Here is a 23,544-nt window from a genome sequence, read left to right as displayed (position 1 = left end):
TTTTGTCACCAATGTATATAAAGGATGACAAGAAACTGGAAAGGATCCTAAAGCAAGCAACAAAGTTGATCAAAAGAATGGAATGCAAGCTGCATGAGCAAAAGCTGAAGGAACTGGGTATATTTAAGTTGGAAAAGAGGGGATTAAGAGGGGACATGATAATGGTCTTCAAATACTTGAAAGACAGCCATAAAAATGGAGAAAAGTTGTTTAGAGAGCTGAACAAGAGGCAATGGGTTCCAATTACAGCATAGCAGATTTAGATTACATCTCAAGAAAAACTTCCTAACTGTAAAATAGTAGGACAATGGAAAAAACTGCCTAGCGATATCATGGAAACTCTTTCACTGGAGTCTTTCAAAAGAAGGCTGGTTAGACATCTTTGTCTTGGGTGATTTAGAGACGACAAATCCCTGTATTTTGTCAGGCAGTTAGACTAGATAACCCTTGCGGTCCCTTCTTGCATTGTGGTTCTATTACTCTAACTGAAAATCTGTCGGAAGGATACTCTTTCTAAAACAAAGCAAAAAACAAGCCACGTATTAGTTAGCCTTTCATCTCTCTAATCATATATTATGCTTTTTCTGTGGCAGTCAGCATCATAGTATCTGAGCATGACCCTCCAATTCTTGATGCAGTACATTTCTAGTTATACTCAATGGCAACAATGTCCCTGTGTAAGAAGAATTTCAAAAGGGACTAATGATTTTTGGTGCTCAAACACCAGGGCCTCATTTTCAGAAAGTGCAGTGCATATACCCTCTGAAAATCAGGACTCTTCATGGTGTCTCAGGTTAGGTACCAAAAATCACTAGTCCCTTTTGAAATTCTTAGTCTGTATGATGCCATAGAAAACAAAAGGGGATTTTTCTTTGTCACCTCCCCAAAGCTACTAACATACTCTGTTTCATTTTTTAATTTCAGTTAATTTAATGTTGGCAAAACAGTTGTTAGAAATGTTCTCATGATAGGTAGTATCTGAGAGTATTTAATTTCATATAAGTAATTAGATATAGAATACTTTTTCAAATAGAAATGAGGTTAGTCATATTTTATAGACAATGCTCAGATTGTACAGTGATGGGGGCATTGGACATGGACATATAGCTAGACAGATATACAGTCCAATCCTTTTCCTAACTTCAGTGTCAGTTTTGTCAAGTAACAGACTGCAGGATTTGACACGTATGGTATGGGCACTGCTTATAGAAAAGAAAAGGCAAGTGTTAATATTCATTACACTTTTTACCATATTGTTATATACCATGTTTTCTTTAGTTCAGAACGCTTGGGACACTTGTGACTAATTCTCTGTAATCTTTTTGATAAGAATGTCCTCTATGGTAGTATATTTTCTCTCAATTTATGAATGACTCTGAGTTATTGGCTGGTAAGCTTGGCAACACTGTCATTTATCAAACATGGTTTGTGAGGACAGGAGTATGATACTGTGGTACATAATTGATTGACAGTCTCTATTTTCAATTGCAGGGAGGAGAACATTGCTATTACCAGGGCCAAATTCGAGGAAACCTAGAATCATTTGTTGCCTTGTCAACATGCCATGGACTTCAGTAAGTTTCCACAGGTTATTTGTCATGGGCCACATATAATTTCATAAAATAAGTACAAGTTTTATAGTAAAAGAATTAATAATTGTTTTCTTACTAGATTGCGGCAAAATGTTAAACATTTCACACTGCCTCTTAAATTATGGGAAGAATTTGGATCTATAAAGAAATTTTGGATTTTTCCACCAAGCACATGAACACACTAGCATTGTGTAACAGTCACATTTGTTTAAATTAAAGCTTACTTACAAATAAATAACCAAGGTTAACAGTAATCCAAAATATTCATTTCCTAAGGGAAAAATAACTTTCTAAATCTTCAGAGGGGTAGCCGAGTTAGTCTGTAACTGGAAAAACTTAAAAAACAACAAATAGTCTAGCAGCACTTTAAAGACTATCAAAACATGTAGATGGTATCATGAGCTTTTGTGGCACTACCCACTTCTTCAGATGACTGGAGTATTAAAAGTCCAGATCCAAGAATAAATAAGGGAAGGCGGGGGGCGGAGAGAAAGAGGAAAAAAATAGTGAATGAGATTGTTCAAGTTACAAGAGGCTGATTAGTTGTTAGTCTTTAAGGTGCTGCTAGATTATTCGTTGTTTTTTAACTTTCTAAATGTTACTCTTAAGTGTTTCAGAATATGCTTTGCTCTTTCCTAATCATGACAATAAGTAGGTGGCACATTTCTCTTCTATTTTGACTAACAAAACAAAACTGAGACAATGATGTGGGGATTTTCTAATATTTTTTTTTCTTTTACAGAGGTGCTGATCTTAGATATTTACCAGCTGATCAGTATTTAACATATATGTCAATATATTTGTAAATCTGAAGAAAAGGAGGGGGATCTTAGATGGCAAATTGAAAATTTTGCATTATTTTAACACTGTGTAGTACGTAATAGCACCTTCCATTTGTGGCTCTCAACAACTGTACAAAATCCCATGTAGCCTATCTCAAGCCTAACTTGTATTATAGTTTGGACTGGTTCAGAAAAATTCTTGGCCTGATTTTCAAAGGCACTAAGAAACTGCAACTTCAGTGAACTTAATTGGGAGTTACAGGATCTCAGCACCTCTGATATTGAGGTCAGGCATTGCTTGAAGGATCATGTGATGAATGGCAAAAAGATAGTCTATAAATAGGAGCACTCACTCAACAATTACCTTATGCTTCTCTTTTTCCTTCCTGCTTCACTAAAAGGCAGGAACTTATCCGATGGGGATTTTCATTGATTCAATCCTTTTCCTTCTCCAATAGTTCTGTAAATTTTCTGTCAGACTTTTATACTTTCATTTAGTTTCTTTCAGTTAAATTTGTTGGCTTTGGTTTTTATTTTACATTGCAGTTTTCTATCTGATTGTTCATACCGTAATGCTTTTGTCTCCTTTTAATCAAGATTTAGTAGTGAGGACTAACCCAGGAAATCTGACTTCAGGTTCCGTGCTGAAGGTGAATCTAAAAATAGTAGCATTTCAGTGCATTCAGCAGAGATTTAACTGCATGAGTTCCATTAGTTGTGATCCATTAGGTCTTGGTTTGTAGTCCAGGCTCCTGTTAACTCTCCGAGGTAAGATAGGAAGGGGAAAAGAGACTGAAAACATTCCTTGCTGGTTTTTCTTTGGTCTTTGTTCTTCATGAAACTCACTGTTCTGTATTCTCTCAGGGTGTGTCTACACTTGCACCCTAGCTCGAACTAAATGAGGAGTAACGTTAGTTCGCAACAAGGGATTTGATTCAAACTAACGCTGCCCGGAGCGCACTTTCACTTTCGAATTAGCGGGCGTTCGGAATAGCACGTGGCCGAGATTATGCTAGTGAAGCACGGGATATTTAAATCCTGGCTTCATTGACTATTTCAAATGCCTACATTTGCATCCCTAGTTCAAACTAGTGTGCAAGTGTAGACATACCCTCAGAGCTTAATTATCAAGACTAATACCTTCTAAAGCAGCTACACAACTATGGTGATGAAGAGTTGTTATCTTTTCCTTTTTATTTCAGCCCTCTTAGATACATCTCTTTTTTCCTTTTAGGAAGGAATCTTAAAGTATCTATATACAGATATCAGCAACAGAGATTAATAGGTGCCTCTTTCACAATAGGCAGGGACAATTTTGAAACAATATAATAGATTGGTGCATCCCAGGAACCTGCACAAGACTGCAGTGTGTCTTTCACGTCCTGTTAAGATCAGGTGCTGTAACACTGTGTCATAATGTGCGTTATCCGCTTTTATGCAGAACTTTTCATCAGTAGATCTCAAATACTTATTAGATCTCAAATACTTACTTTTCATCAGGAGATCTCAAATACAACTGATTCATGCTGGTATTTAGATTGCATTAGCTCAAGCCAGGATTGGGAGTATTTTTCTGGAGCAGAGGAAACTGGGGGCTATAATCATCTAATAAGGTCTGTAAGGCTGGTTCTTTGGTGAACATTATGAAATACACTAGCTAAAGAATATTGTAGGGTAATTCCCAACAAATATGCCTCTAAAGGAGCAATAAGTTTCATATTCTCCACATCCTGTTCAAGCTCTTTCCTCTATTTAATACACTCTCCAGGTCTCAACCTGTAACAGCTATATGATTCGTTAGTGGGTATAGATCAGGTGCTAAGGTTGTTGTCACAATGGTTTATTTAAATGTATCTTGCAATTTCTTTAGCTATTGAGGTCTGCATTCTTTTTAGTGATGTCCATCTCTCGTTCAGTAAATTAAGAAGGCAGTAGGATTGAATGTGTAATTTTCATAACTCTTAATTTCCTTTCTTTTTGGTAGTCACATTGAAGAAACAGTCCAATAGTCACAGTCTACTGTGGGTTAATGCAAAGCCTCAAATGAAAAATAGAACATTATGAAAAGCCCACCCTAATTATTAAGATTTCTTATGTGCACATGCCTTCTTAAATTTAGCTTTAGTTCATTTTTCCTGCAGAAGAGTATAGAAATAAGTGCAAAATTACTTGCAATTTTCATTTTGAATGTTCATATTGAATGTCTTTCAAATAAATTATTCATATTAATCTGTATTAATGCATTTTTATTACAATACAAGCTCCTTGGTAGAGAGCCATGTCTTCCTTTGTGCATTGTATACCATAAATCATAATCTATCATCTTAATAATGGATGATAGATTATGATAGATTATTTCTTGTAATATTACAACATTTTAAACATTCAAGTATATTCTTAGGCCATGATCTTACAAGCTTCTTCACACAGGGAGACTCCTTCCTTGCCCCAACTGAAATTAGTATATGGTACAGGGTACCTCACACGTAGCAGTTTATAGGATTGTGGTGTCAGTTTGAGAAGTATATAAATAATTTGGGAAATGAAGGGCCTTATCAGTATAGGTAGAGATCTGCAATAATATAGCTTAATTTCAAATAACAGTTTAAAGGACTCTAACAGATTCTAAATACAATTTCTTGTTGGACTAAGAATTTACTGCCCACTGGTGGTGAAATTAAAAATCTGCTATTTTAAGAATAAATTGATTGAAGATATGTTTGTTTCAATATTTTTGTTTAGGGTTTTGACATGGTAAAGATTCCAATTTCAAAAGTGGTCTGTATGCTACTACTCCTTTGGATTTAACTTTTTTTGTTAGTGAATGATTCAAGTATACAAACTGTTGCCTTTGAATTCTATTATAAAACATCCACTGACTTAAGAAAGATCAGATTCATTGTTTGACTGTAAATATGTTATTGCCATTTATGAACTTTAAAGAGTGGTTTGATCCAAGATCAATACTGTTGGGTGAAATGATCAAACAGGGGGCCCTTTATTGTGATAAATGTGAATTATGTCCTCAAACACTGACACACGGATCAATCATGCAGCTCTAACTCATGTCATATTGTCATACAGCTAACTCATATAAAATTTTGCATAATTAAAATCTGCAGGATGGGTCCAAAATCTCATTTTATTCTTAGAATGAAGGCCTTCATCAAACTCCGGATTTTTATTTTAAAACGCCGTAGAACAAGTTAATGTCTACAACATAGGTATGGGTTATAGAATCATAGAACTGGAAGGGACCTTGAGAAGTCATTAAGTCAAGGCAGCATGAAGCACCATCTAGATTCTCTGCAAAGGGATGACATTTCTTTGAATTAAATATGTATTTATAACCACTGCTAATATAAGCTATATTCTTGGTAATCCAGAATTACTTTGATGGAGTCTTTTGTCTTATTCTGTAAATTGGCACATATTAAATAAGTTTATGTAAAGATGTTATGTTTAAAAATTTAATGTGTGGTTATGGTCCCCGAAGCCCAACAGAGTAAAATGACATCATCTTACTTATCACAGTTGCTCCCAGGGTACAGTCAAGGTCAGATGTGATTCAAGTGACCAAAAATGCAAAATTAATTATAAAATGTTTTAAGAATTAATGTCAATTTTTACTTTCATAAGCCAAAAGCAAGTATCCATTTCAGTCACTTAAAGAATGAAAAGTAGTGTTCTTTTGGTTTTTTGCATACTCAGATTTTACAAAAAAAAAAAAATTCTCCCTTATTGAGATTGGATACTATATGTCAAGTCTGAGCCTGCAACTCATATATATAGAGTGTCTTTAAAATCAGAAAGAAGCACTTGAGAGAGGAAATGCTGACACAACTTAATTTCAACAACACACATGCTGATGTAATAAAAAAAATTGCAAGAAAAGGATGACTCAGTTTAAGATGAGAAAAGAGAGGTGGGGATAGGAAATGTATCTCTTTAGTATACTGTCAATTAACATTTTATATATCACATCTATTTTATTTTAGTGTATCATTCACCTTTGTGTAGAATTCCAGTGCCAGTCTTAATCTTAAATCACATTTCAACTCAAAATAGGATTTTAAATTGGATTTAAGTGATGTATGGGCCTTGTGTGAGGCTTCTGCACAGTGGTAAATGTCACCTCCAGCTGTGTATTTACTTGTAAACAGTGGTGCACAGTCATGTGATTTAATTACTATAGGCTATCTACATTCACGTAGGCTCCCTTAACGCTTGAGACTATCCTATGATTAGAACTGAACCGTGTGTCACCTTGTTAGCTTGGAAAATTGGTGATTGTTCATATGTGCCCAAGTACAGCAGCAGACTTTATAGCATATACAATGAGAATGCCTGTAGATGGTGCCCTTAAACTTCCTCTGCCATTTGAAAGATATTACCTGAGAGCTATTTCCTGTACATATAATGAGGAATACCACAAGAACTAGTGAAAGCTTTCCATATGCTAGAATACATACTGTATGAAAAGACAACATAGTGTGAGAGATTAGCTCTGGCAGTTCGTGGAATATTTCTATAGATGTTTCATAGAAAACCTGTTTATGTCTTTTAAAAACAAACGAAGGGCTTACGTTGGTGTGTGAGGGGAAAAGAATGTTGTTCTTGATTTTTGTCTGTTTGTTTGCCTTGTTATGTTTGCCTCCAAACTGTCCCCATAATGCGGGGACATGTAGGAGCATGCAGGCAGGCAGATTTATGGCACCCAAAAGCTTAAAATCTAAGAGTGAGCTCAATTCAATACTTTATTTTGTCATGACAAGTCATACATGAGTTCCCAGAGTGTAAAAAGTATCTACTCTTAAGTATCTATCAGCTGTAGGAACAATCTGCTCCATGCAGGGAGCTTCACACTAGGGAACTGGGTCAGTTAGTTTCTGCTGCTCTTTGTGTCTAGCTCTTCATCACTACAACAAGGGAGAGGAAAAACATTTATTTTAAAGTTGGTTATAAAATCACAAAAATTGGCACAAGGACTCAGAAACAGGGATAGTGCCTGAAGTTGCTTTTCTCTTATTTTTAAATGCTATAATTCAAGGTAACAGCCTTTCCTTTTTGTTTACATTTGTTTTAACCTTTTTATAAATGTTTTGTAAATCATTAGTGAACGTTACCACTTTTCCTGCCTTTAACAGTGGGATGTTCTATGATGGAAATCATACTTATCTTATTGAGCCAGAAGAAAACTATACTTCACATGTAAGTAGAACTTCAATTAACCCAGTATTCAAATACACAAGGGAGGCAGAGAACACAAGCAGCTTTATCTTCAGCCTTGCACCTCTATCTTTGGGACTGTATACACCGGTCCTTGTCTTCCCACTCTCAGCATCTAATCCATATATTTCTCTAAACGTACAAAGCAAAGAAAGAATATTGTATGGTATTTGAGTTCCCAGTATCCTAATATAGTATTAGAAAAATGGGAGGAGGTTTGCTGAAGTTTTCCTCCAATAATACATGTCATAGCTTAACTACCCTTTGGCAGCATCTTTAAAAGTATCTTGGTCATTTGCCAGTGCTGGAATCATTTAAAGCAATATATATAGCATATCCATTTGCATTTCATATTATTCAACTTCAAAAAATGTAGACCCCAATCCAGGGAAGCATTTAAGCATGTGATTAGGCCCATTGACATTGAAGGACCTACCTGCAAGTGTTCCTTTGTTTTCCCAACATGTTGGTTTGGTACCTAATGCAAAAGATATCTCATCTCCCTAGTATTCACCAGATAGTACATTTTATCTTATCTTAATTCATTCCACTGTTTACTATTTCAGGAGGATTTCCATTTGCACTCTGTTTACAAATCCAGGTTATTTGAATTTCCGTTAGATGACCTGCCATCTGGTATGATTGTTTTTAATGCTCTCTTATTTTAACTTGTGTCTTATGGTGCCAAAACTTGTTTATCATATTTGGTTGCTAATTTTCTTTAGGGTTTTACTCTTTTGTTTACCTGAGTCTCTCTTTTTCTGTTTAGGTAAAAAAATATATATTGAAGGAGGGGAATAAACCTAATAATTAGCTCGAACCTCAACTCAATCTTCATATTTTTAACATATTTAATAAACTTTGAAGATTTGAATGTTTTATATGCCATTACAGCTGCAATATGTACTTTACATAAAAAGTCATGGTGACCTAAAGATTGATGAAGATAATCCCCTAGTTACTAAGGATTGATGAACATCAGTGATTTTCTCCATTATGAGATATAGGAATGGTCAATTAGTCTGAGTGTAGCAGTAGGAAACTGGCATTTCATTTTCCCAAATGCCCTTTGACCTTCAAAGTAAGTCAAACTTTCTTTGCAAAAACTGAGACTTTCTACTTGGAGAAGTTTCAAAAAAATCCGGTTTTGTCATGAAAACACTGTGTTGGCTGAGATGGAGAAATGTTGCTAGTTGATCAAATTATGGAATACTAATGAAAATAACAGGTATATGACTATTAATGAAGTGGAGAAGCTGCATAGGGCACAAATCCTGTTTGGCTGTTTGGTAGGGTCCCATATTTTAACAGGTTAATTATACTTAGCAAGTTTTTAACAACATGTTATTGACTTCACTCATCCCTTCGCTCCTTCCCATGTTCACATATATTGTTATAAACTTGTCTTCAGTTTCAGGTTTATAATGAAAGTTTTAGCATCTGCAGCAATTTTTGTAATTATGAAAATTAATTTTCCAATATTTCCATTATTTGTTTATTTAGATTTGTCTTCCCTTTAGTCTTCAGTTTTATTGTATGCAAATGTGTAGTTCCCATTGCACAACAGACATATGCTGAGGGGAGAGATAAACCACTTAAAAAGAAATCCTGGTTCCTCTGAAGTCAATGGCAAAATTCCCATTGACTTGAATGAGACAAAGACTTCACTCCAATTCTTCACTGATTTATATAGTAGCATAACTGGGAGTAATGGCTTTACAGAACCAACACTTTTCTGTCTCTGTTTCCTTTAATGGATATGATACATTTGCAATTGTGAGCTTGTAGTATTTTTATTTTTATTTACTACAGCAGGACTATTTCGCTAATCCTGTCCTATAAGACTCTTTTATAACAAAAGTGCTTTGCTGTGTACTTTATTATTGCCAATATTTCTCTTCTCTATTTCCTCACCTTTTTTATGAACTTACATGCCCTAAGGACCTTCTAATTTGATACCAGGATAATTTGTTCTTAACCTTAGTAGGCTCTGTGCATAAGATGTCAGTGCTGCATTACAATGTATGTTGATGTATCACACTCCTTTTATATTGATGATGAAAAGGCAAAATTAACAGATCGGGGTGACTTCATATCAGTAGTAAAAGAAGCAAATGGTATGATATCACATCAGTTGCAACATGGATTTTTATGTTCTTTTGTTCCATGGGAATTACAAAATTATTATTAGAAAATAAATTATACTTTGCTGTATAATGTCCAACAGATATACCATCTTATGATATGCATCTGCCCAATACCACTGATTGTGAAGAATTAGGATTTTGAAGAGACAAAATCCAAGGTTCTTCAAAAGAGTGGTGATTTACTAGGTGATACTCTTTCCTGGTACTCTCAGGGCTGATGCTAAATCAATCAGTGTTCTGGCATGATTATAGGGGACACTTTGCTATTAGATGCTGTTTTTCGGATGAGACAAAGTAGATGTCCTGATCTTCAGTGGTCTTTAAAAGTTTTGTAGCGCTTTTTCAAAATAGGAGATGTCAATTTCCATCTGACTTTGTTCCAACCTGAGTATTTCCTGTGTGATTTCAATTAGTGCTGTATTGTTCCTGAGATACTTTGGGATGGGAAAGCACTGTGCATGTCCTTGTCGTTACCATTCACTTATTTTATCCTAGTGCTTGGATTACATGTACAAATGCAGTAGTTGGTAGAAAATGTATGCAGGATGAGTAGAAGTGGAAATATTGGAAAATTTTTATGGCCAAATGTGAAAGCAGATGGTTTGGGATTTTCATTAACTAAAACTTGAGTGCCAAGGAATGTGCGTTGGAAGGGCCTAATTTTGCACAGCCCCATATGCCTCTTTAACAGCCTTGCTGAAATGACTTTAGAATACAGAAAGCAGCTCTCAACCCTTCATGATTAGTGCCTCCAAAAGTTAAAGAAAGAACAGAGAAGGGAAACAAGGATATTAAAGAGGATAGGATATAATATGAGAGAGATTGCTGGAACTTCTGTATATCTCTCTGAAAAATGATTAAGGGGATACACAAAAACTGCCAGAATGTGACAGTTGTTGATACAAGAGAAAGAAAGGGACTTCTGTGTGTAACAGACTCAATTGAAACAATGCATACGAATCTAAAATTAAAAAGGGTAAAGTTCTGGTTAATATTAAAAATAGTGAACACTAGTGATTTATTTGGCTTAGTTGTACCCATAACTGTGATTTATGAACACCTGGCAAAATGGGATTTGGCAAAAGAATAAACTGCTCATGATTAGAAGTTTAAAAAAAAATAAGATTTTGTGGGATTAGTGTGGGGGTCATATCATACTTACTGTGGAGAATCTAAACATCGCAAAAGATTTCCCTCAACTCTAATGTGTATCACTAGGCCTGCCGATGGGCGTGGGGCAGAGTAAAGGGGGCAACTGCACAAGGGCTTGGCATTTCAAAGGGGCCCAGAACTCCTGGCTGCCACCATTGTTACTTCGGTAGCATTGGTGGCTGGAGCACTGGGCCCTTTTGAACTTCTACTTTGTGCAGCTTTGAGGGCTGGACCCTGGGGGGGGGGGCGGAGAGGGGTCAGTGCTTCAGTCCAGGTGGCACTAAGGGCTGGTTGCCCTAAGCCCTGCCCCTTCTGCCCTTGGCTCCACCCCTTTCAGGGACGCAGTGTCGGGCCCCCTTTGCACCTTGCCTCAGGGCCCATGGTGGCTGTTGACCCTGATTATCACTCTATGACTATAGTCACCTTAAGCATAGATTAATGCAAAGAGCAATCAAATCGAATCCACATTGCAAGAGTGGCTGTTTCCTGCATTCCAGAACATATGATTCAGTTCATGGTAGCACCATATTAATAGAAATCACTATGTGTATTTGGTGAAATATAGTCTTAGGACACTAGTACAGGTTGGACCTCTCAAAACTGGGACTCCCTCATCCAGCAACATTCATGGTCTGGCCAGGACCATGGGTGTTCTTGGACCAGGGAGTCCTGGCTGGAAGCCCCAGTGGTAAGAGGGCTGGTGGCTTGGAGCCCGGAGAGGCTGGGATTGGGACCAGCGCTGGAGCCTCAGTAGGACAGCAGGGGCTACGGCAACCCCAGTGGCAGGGCCTGAGACGTGGTAGCCCCAATGGCGGGGCCAGGGCTGGAGACATGGCAGATGTGGCAGCCCTGATAGTGGGGCCGAGCCAGGGATACGTCAGTTCCGATAGCAGGGCTAGGACTGGGGAAATTCAGGCTTCTGGGGTCACAGTAGCCTGGCAGCCCAGCAGGGGGGACAGCTGGGGCTAGCAGCAGGGAGGGAAAGTTGTCTGGGGGGCCAGTAGCCAGGGACTTCTTCTGGTCAGGCAAATTCCCTCCTTCGGGACTGGTCAGGTCCCACGGGTGTCAGATCAGAGAGGTTCAACCTGTAACACCTTCTGAAGATGAAGTCCACAGAATGACTATATTAACAGACCAACATTATTAATAGCTCAATTTTTATAATTTCTCTGTTAGGAAAAGTAGGTGTTATGTTGTTTCCTTTTCTAGAAAAACTGAAAAATGAAATCATAATCAGATATGATTGATAGAACGAAAATTTCCATATTGTGTTCATGCTGCCCCAAAGTTATGAAGCAAAGCACTGCACTTTTTTTAACGTTAGATTTATTTGGCTTTGTTTTCCACTTAGAATTCTGGCAAATGAATACCACATCACAGAAGTTTGTTGTAAAGCCAAGACACAAAAGGAGTAAAAGGCAGGTATGTGCCCACACAATTTCTAAAGGCTATATCAAGAGAGTTGGTTTGCCACTAATGAAGGAATCTTGCCACATAAAATCCTATTACTCTTGCTGTTTTAGCATGAGACTTACTGCCTTTGCAACTGTTTTTATTTAGTTATGTATGTAACATCTCGGTAACATTGCTAGAAAGTGCTGAGAAATCTCTTCTTACACACTAAGCAACCATGAGCTACTGATGTTTGTTACAGTGAAATCAATATACTTTTCTCTGTTGGACCCAGATGGCTCATTCATTTAATTTCCTAGATTTTGAACAAAATTAGAGGTGTACCAAGGATCATTCTGGATAAATCTCAGGTGATGATGGTGGACTAGGAGAATAGCCAGAGGGAATAGCTGTAGAAATACTTGCTTTATCGAGTGGGTGGGGATGGGGGAGGGGAACATTCCTGCTTTTTGTAATTCAAATATTCATTGTGGATTGACATACAAAGAGCACGATCCCTGTATAAAAAAGCTTGAATCTAAATTAGTCACATACTACTCACCTTATGTACAAACTACTGTGCACCAGTATAGTATGTGATGATAAAAGCTTGGAGTGGTGGAGATATTTAGGACACATCAAGCACATTTTCAAAAGTGCCTAGGTGACTTCACAGTCAAGCCTCACTGAAAGTCAATACGACTCAGGACCCTAAGACACTGAAGTACTTTTGAAAATTTTACCCATCAACATTAAAATACTTCAAAAGCAGGATTTAAAGAGGGGAAGTGTTTGATGCACCAGGATACAATCCAGATTAATGAGGAGCTGTGGCATCACTGCCTTCTAACCAGGAATGCCCTTTACAATGTTTTGCTTCTGCAGTCTCCAGTCTTAATTGTTCACTAACAACTTCCAGTATGCAAGTCACTCCCAGCCACATCGCTGTGTGTGCTGCTTGCCAGCCATACTTTGGCTCTTACTGGCCTTGCTTATATTTCAGGGTGTCCCCAGCTTGCTCGTAGTCTTAGATTTTCCAGCAGAAATGTATGTCCTGTACTGTCCTCTCATGGACAATACAAATTTATATGAACTCCATTATTTCTTTATTAGAAATAATCATCACACAACTTGCAGCCAGACATTTCAATGTAAACACACTGGATTAGATAAAACAACAAAACAAGTTTATTCACTACAAAGAGAGAGATTTTAAGTAAGTACAAGTAATAAGGCATAAAAATCAGAAATGGTTATAAGAAAATGGAGGTAAAATGCTACTAGTGCCTAACTTAACAAACTATGTCAGACTCAAGCAATATTTCTCAACATATGCTTTCAGCAGATCTACTGACTAAACCCTCAGGTCAGGGACCCTTCTCCCAAAATCCAATGAAGGCTTCCTTTGTTGCTTCAGGTGTTCAGAAAGCAATGGGAAGGGAGAGAGACATGTGTTTGCCCCTCCTTTTTATCGTTTCAGCATGTCTTTTAAAAACATTTCCAGGTGAGAACCAGGAAGCCAAAGGTCTATGGGGAAGGAGATTTCCTATTGCTTTTTCTCACCTGATTGAGCTGACTTTGTCTCCCCTCCCTGCTTGGTGACTCTGTTTACTGATTAAATGCAAATTAAGCAGAGCACATTCCTTTGAGACAGACCTGTTTGCCAACTTCAGTTTGGAACATGTGTTAACAATACCATACAGTGGAATTTTATAACTTTGTGTACAATGTTGTCATATCTACGTCATCATGATAATATTGACTACTAAATTATTGGTTTATGAAGGTTACCATATATGCAATATACAAAGGTTATTGCAACAAATGTGTATGGTGTGGACATGGGTACATTCTATCTTATAGTGAGAAGGTGAGAGTGGCAGCAGCTATTTGGAGGTAGATGAGAAGTGAGGAGACCAGTGAGAAGAAGGTGGTATTAAATGACCTTTTATGAGCACTAAATTCACTGAGAAATATATACTTGCAGTGATACTCTGCTGCTATCATGTTTATCTCCAAGAGCATGATACTTACATAATCACATCCCAGAAAAGAAGCAAGGATTGAATGAAAAACGAGTAAATGTCTCAAAGAGATAATAAGCACATATTCACTGACATAAAAGAAAACAGGCAAATGAAAAAAATGGGTCACGTAAATAACTTTTGTGAAATTCACTTTATATCAAATAGCACTAGAGGGATTATCTGCCTTTACGTAAACAAGGAACAGTTGCTCTAGTTTTACAGCAACAAGAATAACATAAGATGGCAAGACCAGGGAAAATAATGGCATCACTTAGAAACATGGCTGTCAATATTTGTAAACCAGAAGGAAATGTGACACTTAATTGACTGTGTATTAGTGCTAGTTGATTTAGAATTTGAATAAGTTGTAAAGACCTTATAAAAAGGCTTTTTTGTATTTGCCATTCTGAGAGTTTGTAGCAATTCTGTGAGTTTGCAACTGGTACTAAGCAAGTTTTTAAAGATGTAGACACTGTTTAGACTCTCAAAAAATCTAGAGTTCTTTTAGAAAAGTCTAAGTTTATTTTGTAGGACTTACAGGTATTTTGGAAGGAATGGGGAGCAGAGAACACACTACATTTTAAAATATAATTTTCCTATTGACCCTCCAAAAAATCTCCTGATTATATGTGTAGCTAAAAGATGTGTCCCTGTTTATAGCTTGGAAACACAGGCTGATCTGACATACCTACAAATTATTTTTAGTAGTACTGCTGTCAGTTTTATAAATAAAAAAAAATGGTGGCACAATGGCAGGTTTTATAATAGACAAGAACACAGGGAAATGATGTATCCTTGCTGATGTGAGAAATTAGGATTTATTTCCAGTTGCCATTTAAACAGCTATTGTACATTAATCTTTCTGCAGGTTCATCAGATTTCACGTAAAGTTGAGAAGGAAACAAAATATATTGAGTTAATGATAGTGAATGATCATCTAATGGTAAGACTTGTGTATTTCACTATTTGAAAAACATTGATAATTTATGATTGCCTTATGTGCTTTCAAGGCTTAAACAATAATGTAGTTTATGTCCTAAAGATAGGGTGGTTGATTCTGATCTCACTTCTATCACTGTGTGACTCCAGCAAAGTTACTTCTAATTTTCAGCAGCATAACTGAGAACATAATTAGACCTAAAATATGTACAAAACAAGATTTTGACACAGAATGAACAGCTGTATATCTGACTTCATGCTGATTTTTGTTCCTTACTCTCTTGAACATTATGTTTACTATAATAACTAAACAACCTGTACTGTAAGCCTGCAGTTTGCTAGTGTTTTTTTTTTATTTTTTTAAGAGAACGCATGTCACTTTCTTTGTTAGGTTAAAGAGCCCTTTCGTATCTTAACAGAGAGAGACATAAAAAGAATCAAAAGCTGGATGTTAAAGCCAGACAAGTTCAAATAGAAAATAATGCTGTGTCTACACTGGCGCGATCTTGCGCCAAAGTGGCCGCTCTTGCGCAAAAACTTGCTGCCTGTCTACACTGGCTGTATGTTCTTGCACAAGTAAACTGACATTCTACTGTATAAAATCAGGGCTTCTTGCGCAAGAACTATGATGCTCCCGCTCAGGAATAAGATGTCTTGCGGAACTGTTCTTGTGCAAGAGGCCAGTGTAGACAGGCAACATGAATTTCTTGCGCAAGAAAGCCCTATGGTTAAAATGGCCATCAGAGTTTTCTTGCACAAGAGAGCATCTACACTGGCATGGATGCTCTTGTGCAAAAGCACATGCCAGCGTAGACACTCTCTTGTGGAAGAGTTTTTGCACAAGAACTCCTCCACAAAAGAGTTCTTGCGCAAGAAGCTGCCAGTGTAGAGGTAGCCTAAGGCAAAAAAAATTTAACAATGATAATCATTAGCCATTGGGAAAAAAATATTAGGGGAGTTGTGGATTCTCTGTCTCTTAGGGCTTGTCTTCTACTACATGGTGGATTGATGCTCCAGAGATTGATCCATCAGTGATCCATTTATTGTGTCTTCTTAGATGTGATAATTCAAGCTCTGAACACTCTCCCATTGACTCTGGTACTCCACCAGGATGAGAAGAGTAGCTGAAGTTGATGGGAGATCAGCTCCCACCAACCTTACCACATGAAAGACACTACATTGACTTCAGCTATGTTATTTGTATAGCTGAAATTGCATAGCTTAGATTGACGGGGAGGAGGCATAGTATAGAGTATGCTTTAAAGTCTTCAAATCAAGACTGAATCAATTTCTGGAAGTTATTGATTAGCCAAATGCAAATGATCCAGGTCAATAGAGGAGTAACTAGATGAAATTCTATGGAATATGTTATATAGCAGGTCCAAGAAGCTACTGGCATGTCTGGCCAGGCACTGGGGTTGTTAGAGGATCTCTTTGCACTACCCTCATCCTGACTGCTGGCTCCAGGCTCCCATAGGCCAGGAACTATGGCCAATGGGAGCTGCAGGATCTTTGCCTGCAGTCAGGGGCAGTGCACAGAGCCACTGTGAGCCTAAGAGCTGGACATGTGATCAACTCTGGGAGCTGTCTGAGTTAAGCACTGTCTGGCTAGAGCACACAATCCCCAACCCCTCCTACACTCCAACTCCCTGCCCCAGCTCTGAGCCCTTTCACATACTCCAAACCCCTCCACCCTACACCACAGCTTCCACCTGCTCCAGCCCCATCCCTGAGCTCCTTCCCCCATACAAACTCCTTCCCAGAGCCTGCATCCTTCTCCCCAAGGCCCTGCCCCAGCCTTGCCCCCCCACCCTGCACCCAGAATGAATTTTATGTTAACCCTGAGCACATAGCATCTTTTTAAGGGTCACAAATTATGTTGCTGCATATCTAAACAATTAGAATTAGAGGAGATTATTGCAAATATGTCTCTTTAACTTATCTTTTTCCTGTTTTTGCCATCCTCAAAGAGCAGTGCCTTATAATTGCTGAATTCCTGGCCAGCTGAGTACATACTATGTTAAGCCATGTCTATGCAGCAGCAGCACAGGTTGTGTGCTTTATCTATGCTGCAGTAGGCTGTAGTATTGGTGCTCCCTATAATAATGGAAAGGAATATTGTGTCACTATAGGAACATTGTGTCACTATAGGAAGTCCATCTTGCCGAGCAGCCGCACATACGCCACCGGAAGCATTTGTCTGTCGACTAGGCCACAGCTACACTTGGTTTTAGGTCAGCATAGCTATGGCTTTTTCGCATGCTTGAATGATGCTGTTATGTTGATCTGACTTTGAAGCATAGACCACACCTTAGTGATATCTCAGCCATCATAAATCAGTGTTGAAATCTGTCCGGGGTAAGCAAGCTGTTCCCAGAGCTCACTGACTCTGCAGTAGTCCTTGCTTAATATTCTCATTTATACCTATAGAGTAGAAACAGTGACCATGGAACTGGGAGAGAACCTTCAAAATACTGGAGAATTATAAATGGATAGAACTTTATTCACAGATAGTTTCCTTGCTCTGACTCTATAATCTGTGGTGGATGTAACACACCAAGGGTATTTTATGGTAGCTGGAAATAAACAGCCATGTACAACATGCTTTACATCTGTTTTTTTGTTTTTGACTTGCTGTAATGTTGACTTACCGTAAATTTTCTATTGCCTGATAATGCACACAAATTTACAGTGATTTATTAGTGATGGAGAGATGGATTTAATTTAAAAACCAAAACAAACCCCAATAAAATTTTCCCTGTTAGATGTTTATCTAAAAACAAAGAATAAGTGACCTGAGATGAACTGCTAGCGGCAGTCACTTATAGAGATGTGCTCCCATAACTAGATCACAAAGAAGGAAATGAACCAAATATCTCCATGAGAAATTTTTGTGGGGCGATATCAGTGTTTGCTGAAAAGGACAAAAATGGACTGAAAATACATTTTATTTCCAATCCTTTAATAAAAATTATCAGTCATTATTATGTATCTAAAACATTTCATGTGTAGATCTCCTACCTAGACCTAGGCCATTGCAAACGTGAGCAAGCATCATTATTTTAGTTTCAAAGATAGGTAAATGGGATTATAGGAAGAGCCTGATTTTCAGAGGGGACTACGCTCCATCAGAGCCTCTTATTTCTCTTGGGCTTGTGGAGGCTCAGCACCCCTTGATAATGAAGCTGCATGTGATTTGCCCAAGGTCACACTGTAAATCGATGGCAGAGCTGAGACCGGAACTTTTGACAGTCACCCTCATTGCTTCTCTGAGAAGATATTATAAACAGTAATGAATTAAAAACAAATGGAAAATGTCAATGACAAAGTTGAAAAACTGCCAGCCATTAGAACAAGACAGTCAATACAGACATCAACTAGAGAAGAAGTCGTGGAGTTTTTAGATTCTCTTTCTCCTTAAAATAGGAGTCTTCCCAGGTCTCCTCCTTGGAGTTGGGTTGAAGCCAGTTACAGGGCCTTAGCTAGCTCCTCCTTTCCCCAGTTAGTCCTAAGGCTCCAACGGGGACAGTAGCATATATGCTGGTCCCCTTCCTAAAACTCATCCAGACTGGCTGGGGGAGACAAGAGCCTTGTCTTGTCCACTCTTCAAGGCTCCTGGACTCATGCCCTTAAAAAAAAAACATGATGGGATTTCCTTCCAAATGCTACTTATATCTGGGGCTACTTCCTCTTTACCTAAGTCCTGGTGTGTATATATATCAGACTTTCCAAAATCTTACAGGACCACATCATGTGATGTTGAAGGCTGACTCCTAGGCAACACTACCCGTATAGGAAGAGACTGTCTTATCCCACTGGGTTTTACCTTATTTTCTGTATTCTCTTTGTGCCTATCTACCTCCTCTTTCCTGTCATTGCCTTCATTAATAGTGATCTTCAGCTTCCCAATGTTCACCTTTGTCTCTCATCCCTTCCTAAGAGTGCCCTTCTTTTTCATCTCTCTGACTCAGATTTTTACAGTAATATTCTGGTCTCCTTTTCCACCAGCCCAGCTCTGAATACTCTTGTTCAGACTCTAGTCTCCTTTTCTGCCTCCTGTTCATAGAAACAGTCTTGGCTTGTTTCTGGCAGACATATGAATGTTAGAACCTTCCAATTGCAATTGCTCCCCACACCCTCTTATGCCAGCTGCTGCTACTTCAAAGAATAGCACAGCAGGATTCTGAAAATATGAGCAGTCTGGAGGCTCCCAGTTTTGCATGATGGAGGGGTAGGAATGTGGATAATTTCTAATAGGCCTTGAAGGCTTGTAGCTTCCTGAAATCTTCAGGAACTCTTTGAAGCCAGCTGCATGTATTTTTCCAAGACATAACAGGGAGATACAATTTTGGCTGATCTAATTACTGCTGTGGACAAGAAGAAAATAAAAACTGAGTACCATTCAATCAAGACCATTCCTTGGTATTCTGGGGCCAGACAAGTGGCAGGGCTAGAGCTTTGGCAGTCAACAGGAACATATGGGAGCCTTTCAGTGATTGCTTCTACCAGACACATTCTGATATTTCAGAGTTGTTGAATGGGCTACGTGGACAATGTTTTTAAAGCCTCAGTCTACTAGTTCTTGATATTATGTCTGGCAGCACTATTTTCAAATGTAACTACTAATTTTGAATGTCCAAATTAACACAGTATATATGGGCCTGACTTTTGAAAATGAGGTCCTTTTAAGCCATCCAGAATTGGGCCCAAGATCATTAGATTCTTTTGAAAAATTTGGCTATATGCGTTAGGTTTTTCTAGGATCCTTGTCATTGTGTTAGCTAAGTGCCATAACATATAAAGTGCTTGTTTATAGAAGGGCTTGTTTATAGAAGGTGGAAAAACTTGGGAAGATTGCTGTGCTGAGTAGGAAATACTAACTTTGTAGAATAGTAATAGAGATGTAGCCCTGTTAGTCTGGTCTAGCTGAAACAAAAGACAGGACTATGCAGCACTTTAAAGAGTAACAAGATGGTTTATTAGGTGATGAGCTTTCATGGATCAGACCCACTTCCTCAGATCAAATTGTGGAAGAAAATTGGCATGACTATATATACCAAAGGGATATCATTTGGCCCTTTGGTATATATGGTCATGCCAATTTTCTTCAACAATTTGATCTGAGAAAGTGGGTCTGGCCCACAAAAGCTCATCACCTAATAAACCATCTTGTTAGTCTTTAAAGTGCTACATAGTCCTGTCTTTTGTTTTAACTTTGTAGAGTAATACTACAGTACTTTGCAGTAAGGGACCCAGTTGTGTATCTTTACAAAGTGTATGAGACTATTGCTATAGATCAGCGGTTCTCAAACTTTTGGGGCTCCAGAGCCCTTTACATGCATAAAAATGTATGAATAAAGGCATAGAATAACTGCAAGAAAATATATTTAGATAAGTGAAGCTGTGGTTATGTGTGTTAATGGAATAACTTCTGTGAAGCAATTTCAGGTAATTCTACTGCAGTTATGTTGTCAAGACCTGTATTGGTATCTAAATGTTAACTGTTTAATAATAATAGCAATTAATAACAACACTTTGCATTTCTGTAGCACGTATCACCAAGGATCTTAAAGAACTTTCTAAACATTCATTAACGAATCGTCACCACACCATTGTAAGGCGAGTAGGTAATATGCATATCTAAAGAATTTGCTGGACAGATTTTTTTAACATTCTAGTCACTACAAAAGATAAGTAGCTTGAATACAGCTTCTGTTAATAGATCCATCTTTTGCTTTATGTTTTTCAGTCAAAATTATTTGCAGAAATAAATTTGTAACTGGTCTGTGCTTGTTTTTCAGTGTAAGAAACATAGATTATCAGTTGGCCACACAAACAGCTATGCTAAATCAGTGGTGAACATGGCAGATTTAGTAAGTATCACTCAACTAAATGCTTTTCTAATGCTGTTATTCACATGATCATGGTGCTGATAATTGTAGGAAATGTTTTTTCACACCTAGACATGATTTTAATTTATGTGAATTTTGCACTAAAATTTTTAGAGAAATTATATGCTTTGTTCAGCCTTTGAGAAATTTGAGTTCATACTATTTTATATGGAGCAGGGAAATATAGGTAGTTGTTTGAGACTAAAAATTGATAGTAGATGGCTAGTCTACCCAGAAACATTTCCAGTATTTGCAAATGAAAAATAGTATTCCCACTATTGAAATCCTTTGATCTGTGACATCATGATTTCTGATAAGCCACTCAGGCACTGCTCACAGCACTGCTGAAGAATTCTGTAATAATGGAAATAGTTATAATTCCTGTTACATATATCTGTTAAGGCATATAGAGCCCTTTTGTGTAAGTAGGGAATGCTGAATACTATAAAATAAAGATAAACCATGATTTTTCCAAATATAAATCTTTGAGCTATCCAGGATTCTTGTGTGGTCCTTTAGAGATTTGTATGAAATCTCTCAATTCATTCTAACAAAGATTTTAGAGACTGAGAGATCTTAACCAGGCTCAGCTTCTGCCAGGAGCTCTTTGCTGGTAGACTCTTTGGTCATGCAGAAATGCTTACTAGGATGGGGCCTAAAATTTTGGATTTCATCTCTAGTACTATTTCCTGTTTAAAAAAAGAAAGTTAGTGAGCTTCACAGAACAAAATGTTCATTATTACAGACTAAATATTGTATTACCTCAAAATGTAAGCTGTTACCAAAAAAAAAAAGGAAAAGAAGCACCTCTATTTCATTTGATATAATATATTTGTTCATTTTGTTAATCTACTAGATTTATAAAGAACAACTTAACACCAGGATAGTATTGGTTGCCATGGAAACCTGGGCTACTGATAACAAGTTCACCATATCTGAAAACCCATTGGTGACCCTACGTGAGTTTATGAAATATAGGAGAGATTTTATCAGAGAGAAAAGTGATGCAGTTCACCTTTTTTCGTACGTAACTTTGTATGCCATTTTATTACTATTTTTTCATTCCATGGGGAGCACTTTATTATTAGTGGCTGGCATGTCTCCTCTCTATTGTGTTATGCAGCATACAGTAAACCTGACACTAATGTGTCGGAACAGGGAGGTGGGAGGGCAGAACAGTGTAACTAATCATATCATTAGAGATAACTTTCATGCTAGTTTCAATATACTAAGCACAAACTGCATGTGCTGTGAACTCCTGTTGTATTGTGTAACTACCTACCACACCAACACAGCTGCTCTGATGGATACTGCATGGCACTATATTGCAGTAGAACACTACCAGTGGGCCACTCACATTATTCATTTATAGCAGAACATTGAAACTAGTGTGGAGAACTTCTTAAAAGCCAATGATGCAATACATCCTGGGTGCCCTGCTGAGGTTCTCTGTTCCCTCAAACTTGTCCAGAGACAAGTGCACCACAAGGATTGAAAGTTGAATATCATTCCTGGGAGGAGCTTTTCTGCTCTTCTCTAATTCCCTGAATTGTTTTGGTAGTGTGATTCATGTAATAAAATCTAAGATAAAAGAGCAATCTCTTGGTGAGCAACTGGATTGGGGTTCAGTTCCCTGCTTCGCCATAAGCTTTTTGTGTGACCTTGATCAGGTCACTTAGGGCCCAATCCCATAGACAGTTAGGCATGTGCTAAATTAGTTCTATTGACTTTACATGAGTAAAGTTAAGCATGGTGCATAAATATTAGTGGGCCCAGATTTTATTACTCCTGTGCCTCTGTTCACCATCTATGTAATTGGATAAAATACTATATTTTTTTCCAGCCTTTGCCTTCTCTGTTCAGATTGTAAGCTCTTTGGGGCATGATCTCTTGTTGCTGTAGGACACTTTATTTGGTGCAGCCACAATCTTGATTGGAGCCTCTTGAGTCTAGCCGTTACTATAATTACAAATAATAATAAAATAGTGTGAGAACATTACATTCTTAGATCATCTAGAAATAGCATATCCTACAATTACACCTTTTTACCAGGGATACAAATAGTGGAATTAAGGGAATGAGCTTGATGGTTGTGTGCTGACCCCACCTGGCCTTGGAACCTGTGAATCTTTGAATCTCCTGTTCCTTCCCTTCTGTCATAGTTCAGGGAAACATGCCTTTGCCTGTATAGCCCTCAGCATGCTCTCATTTGGGGAAATACCATGCCTCAAGGCTTCGGCCAGTCACCTGCAGGAGCCGGGATAGATTTTTTTTCTCCTGAGGCCTAATTGACCCAATATATTGTGGGTTGGTTTTGGTTTTTTTCCATCTTACCCTGCAGAATGTGTGGTCAGCCACAACTGAATACAGGACATCAGACAGGGTGGATCAGT

The 23,544-nt window shown here is 37.8% G+C and overlaps 1 protein-coding gene across 5 annotated transcripts in view; it reads left to right on the top strand.

The window, feature by feature from the left end:
- Nucleotides 1-23,544, top strand: part of ADAM22 (ADAM metallopeptidase domain 22) — a 201,788-nt gene that overhangs the window by 118,475 nt on the left and 59,769 nt on the right. For all 5 annotated transcript variants that reach the window (XM_089776712.1, XM_075922419.2, XM_075922416.2 and 2 more), the window contains exons 5-11: nt 1,492-1,574; nt 7,522-7,585; nt 8,170-8,239; nt 12,254-12,324; nt 15,190-15,264; nt 21,062-21,133; nt 22,008-22,174. In XM_089776712.1, coding sequence (XP_089632838.1) covers nt 1,492-1,574; nt 7,522-7,585; nt 8,170-8,239; nt 12,254-12,324; nt 15,190-15,264; nt 21,062-21,133; nt 22,008-22,174 — 602 coding nt within the window. The remainder of the gene's footprint in view (nt 1-1,491; nt 1,575-7,521; nt 7,586-8,169; nt 8,240-12,253; nt 12,325-15,189; nt 15,265-21,061; nt 21,134-22,007; nt 22,175-23,544) is intronic.

The sequence above is a fragment of the Pelodiscus sinensis genome, chromosome 2 (genome assembly GCF_052426305.1).
Source record: "Pelodiscus sinensis isolate ZL-2025 chromosome 2, ASM5242630v1, whole genome shotgun sequence".
Classification (NCBI taxonomy): Eukaryota; Metazoa; Chordata; order Testudines; family Trionychidae; genus Pelodiscus; species Pelodiscus sinensis.
This window is presented reverse-complemented; position numbering and strand designations above follow the sequence as displayed.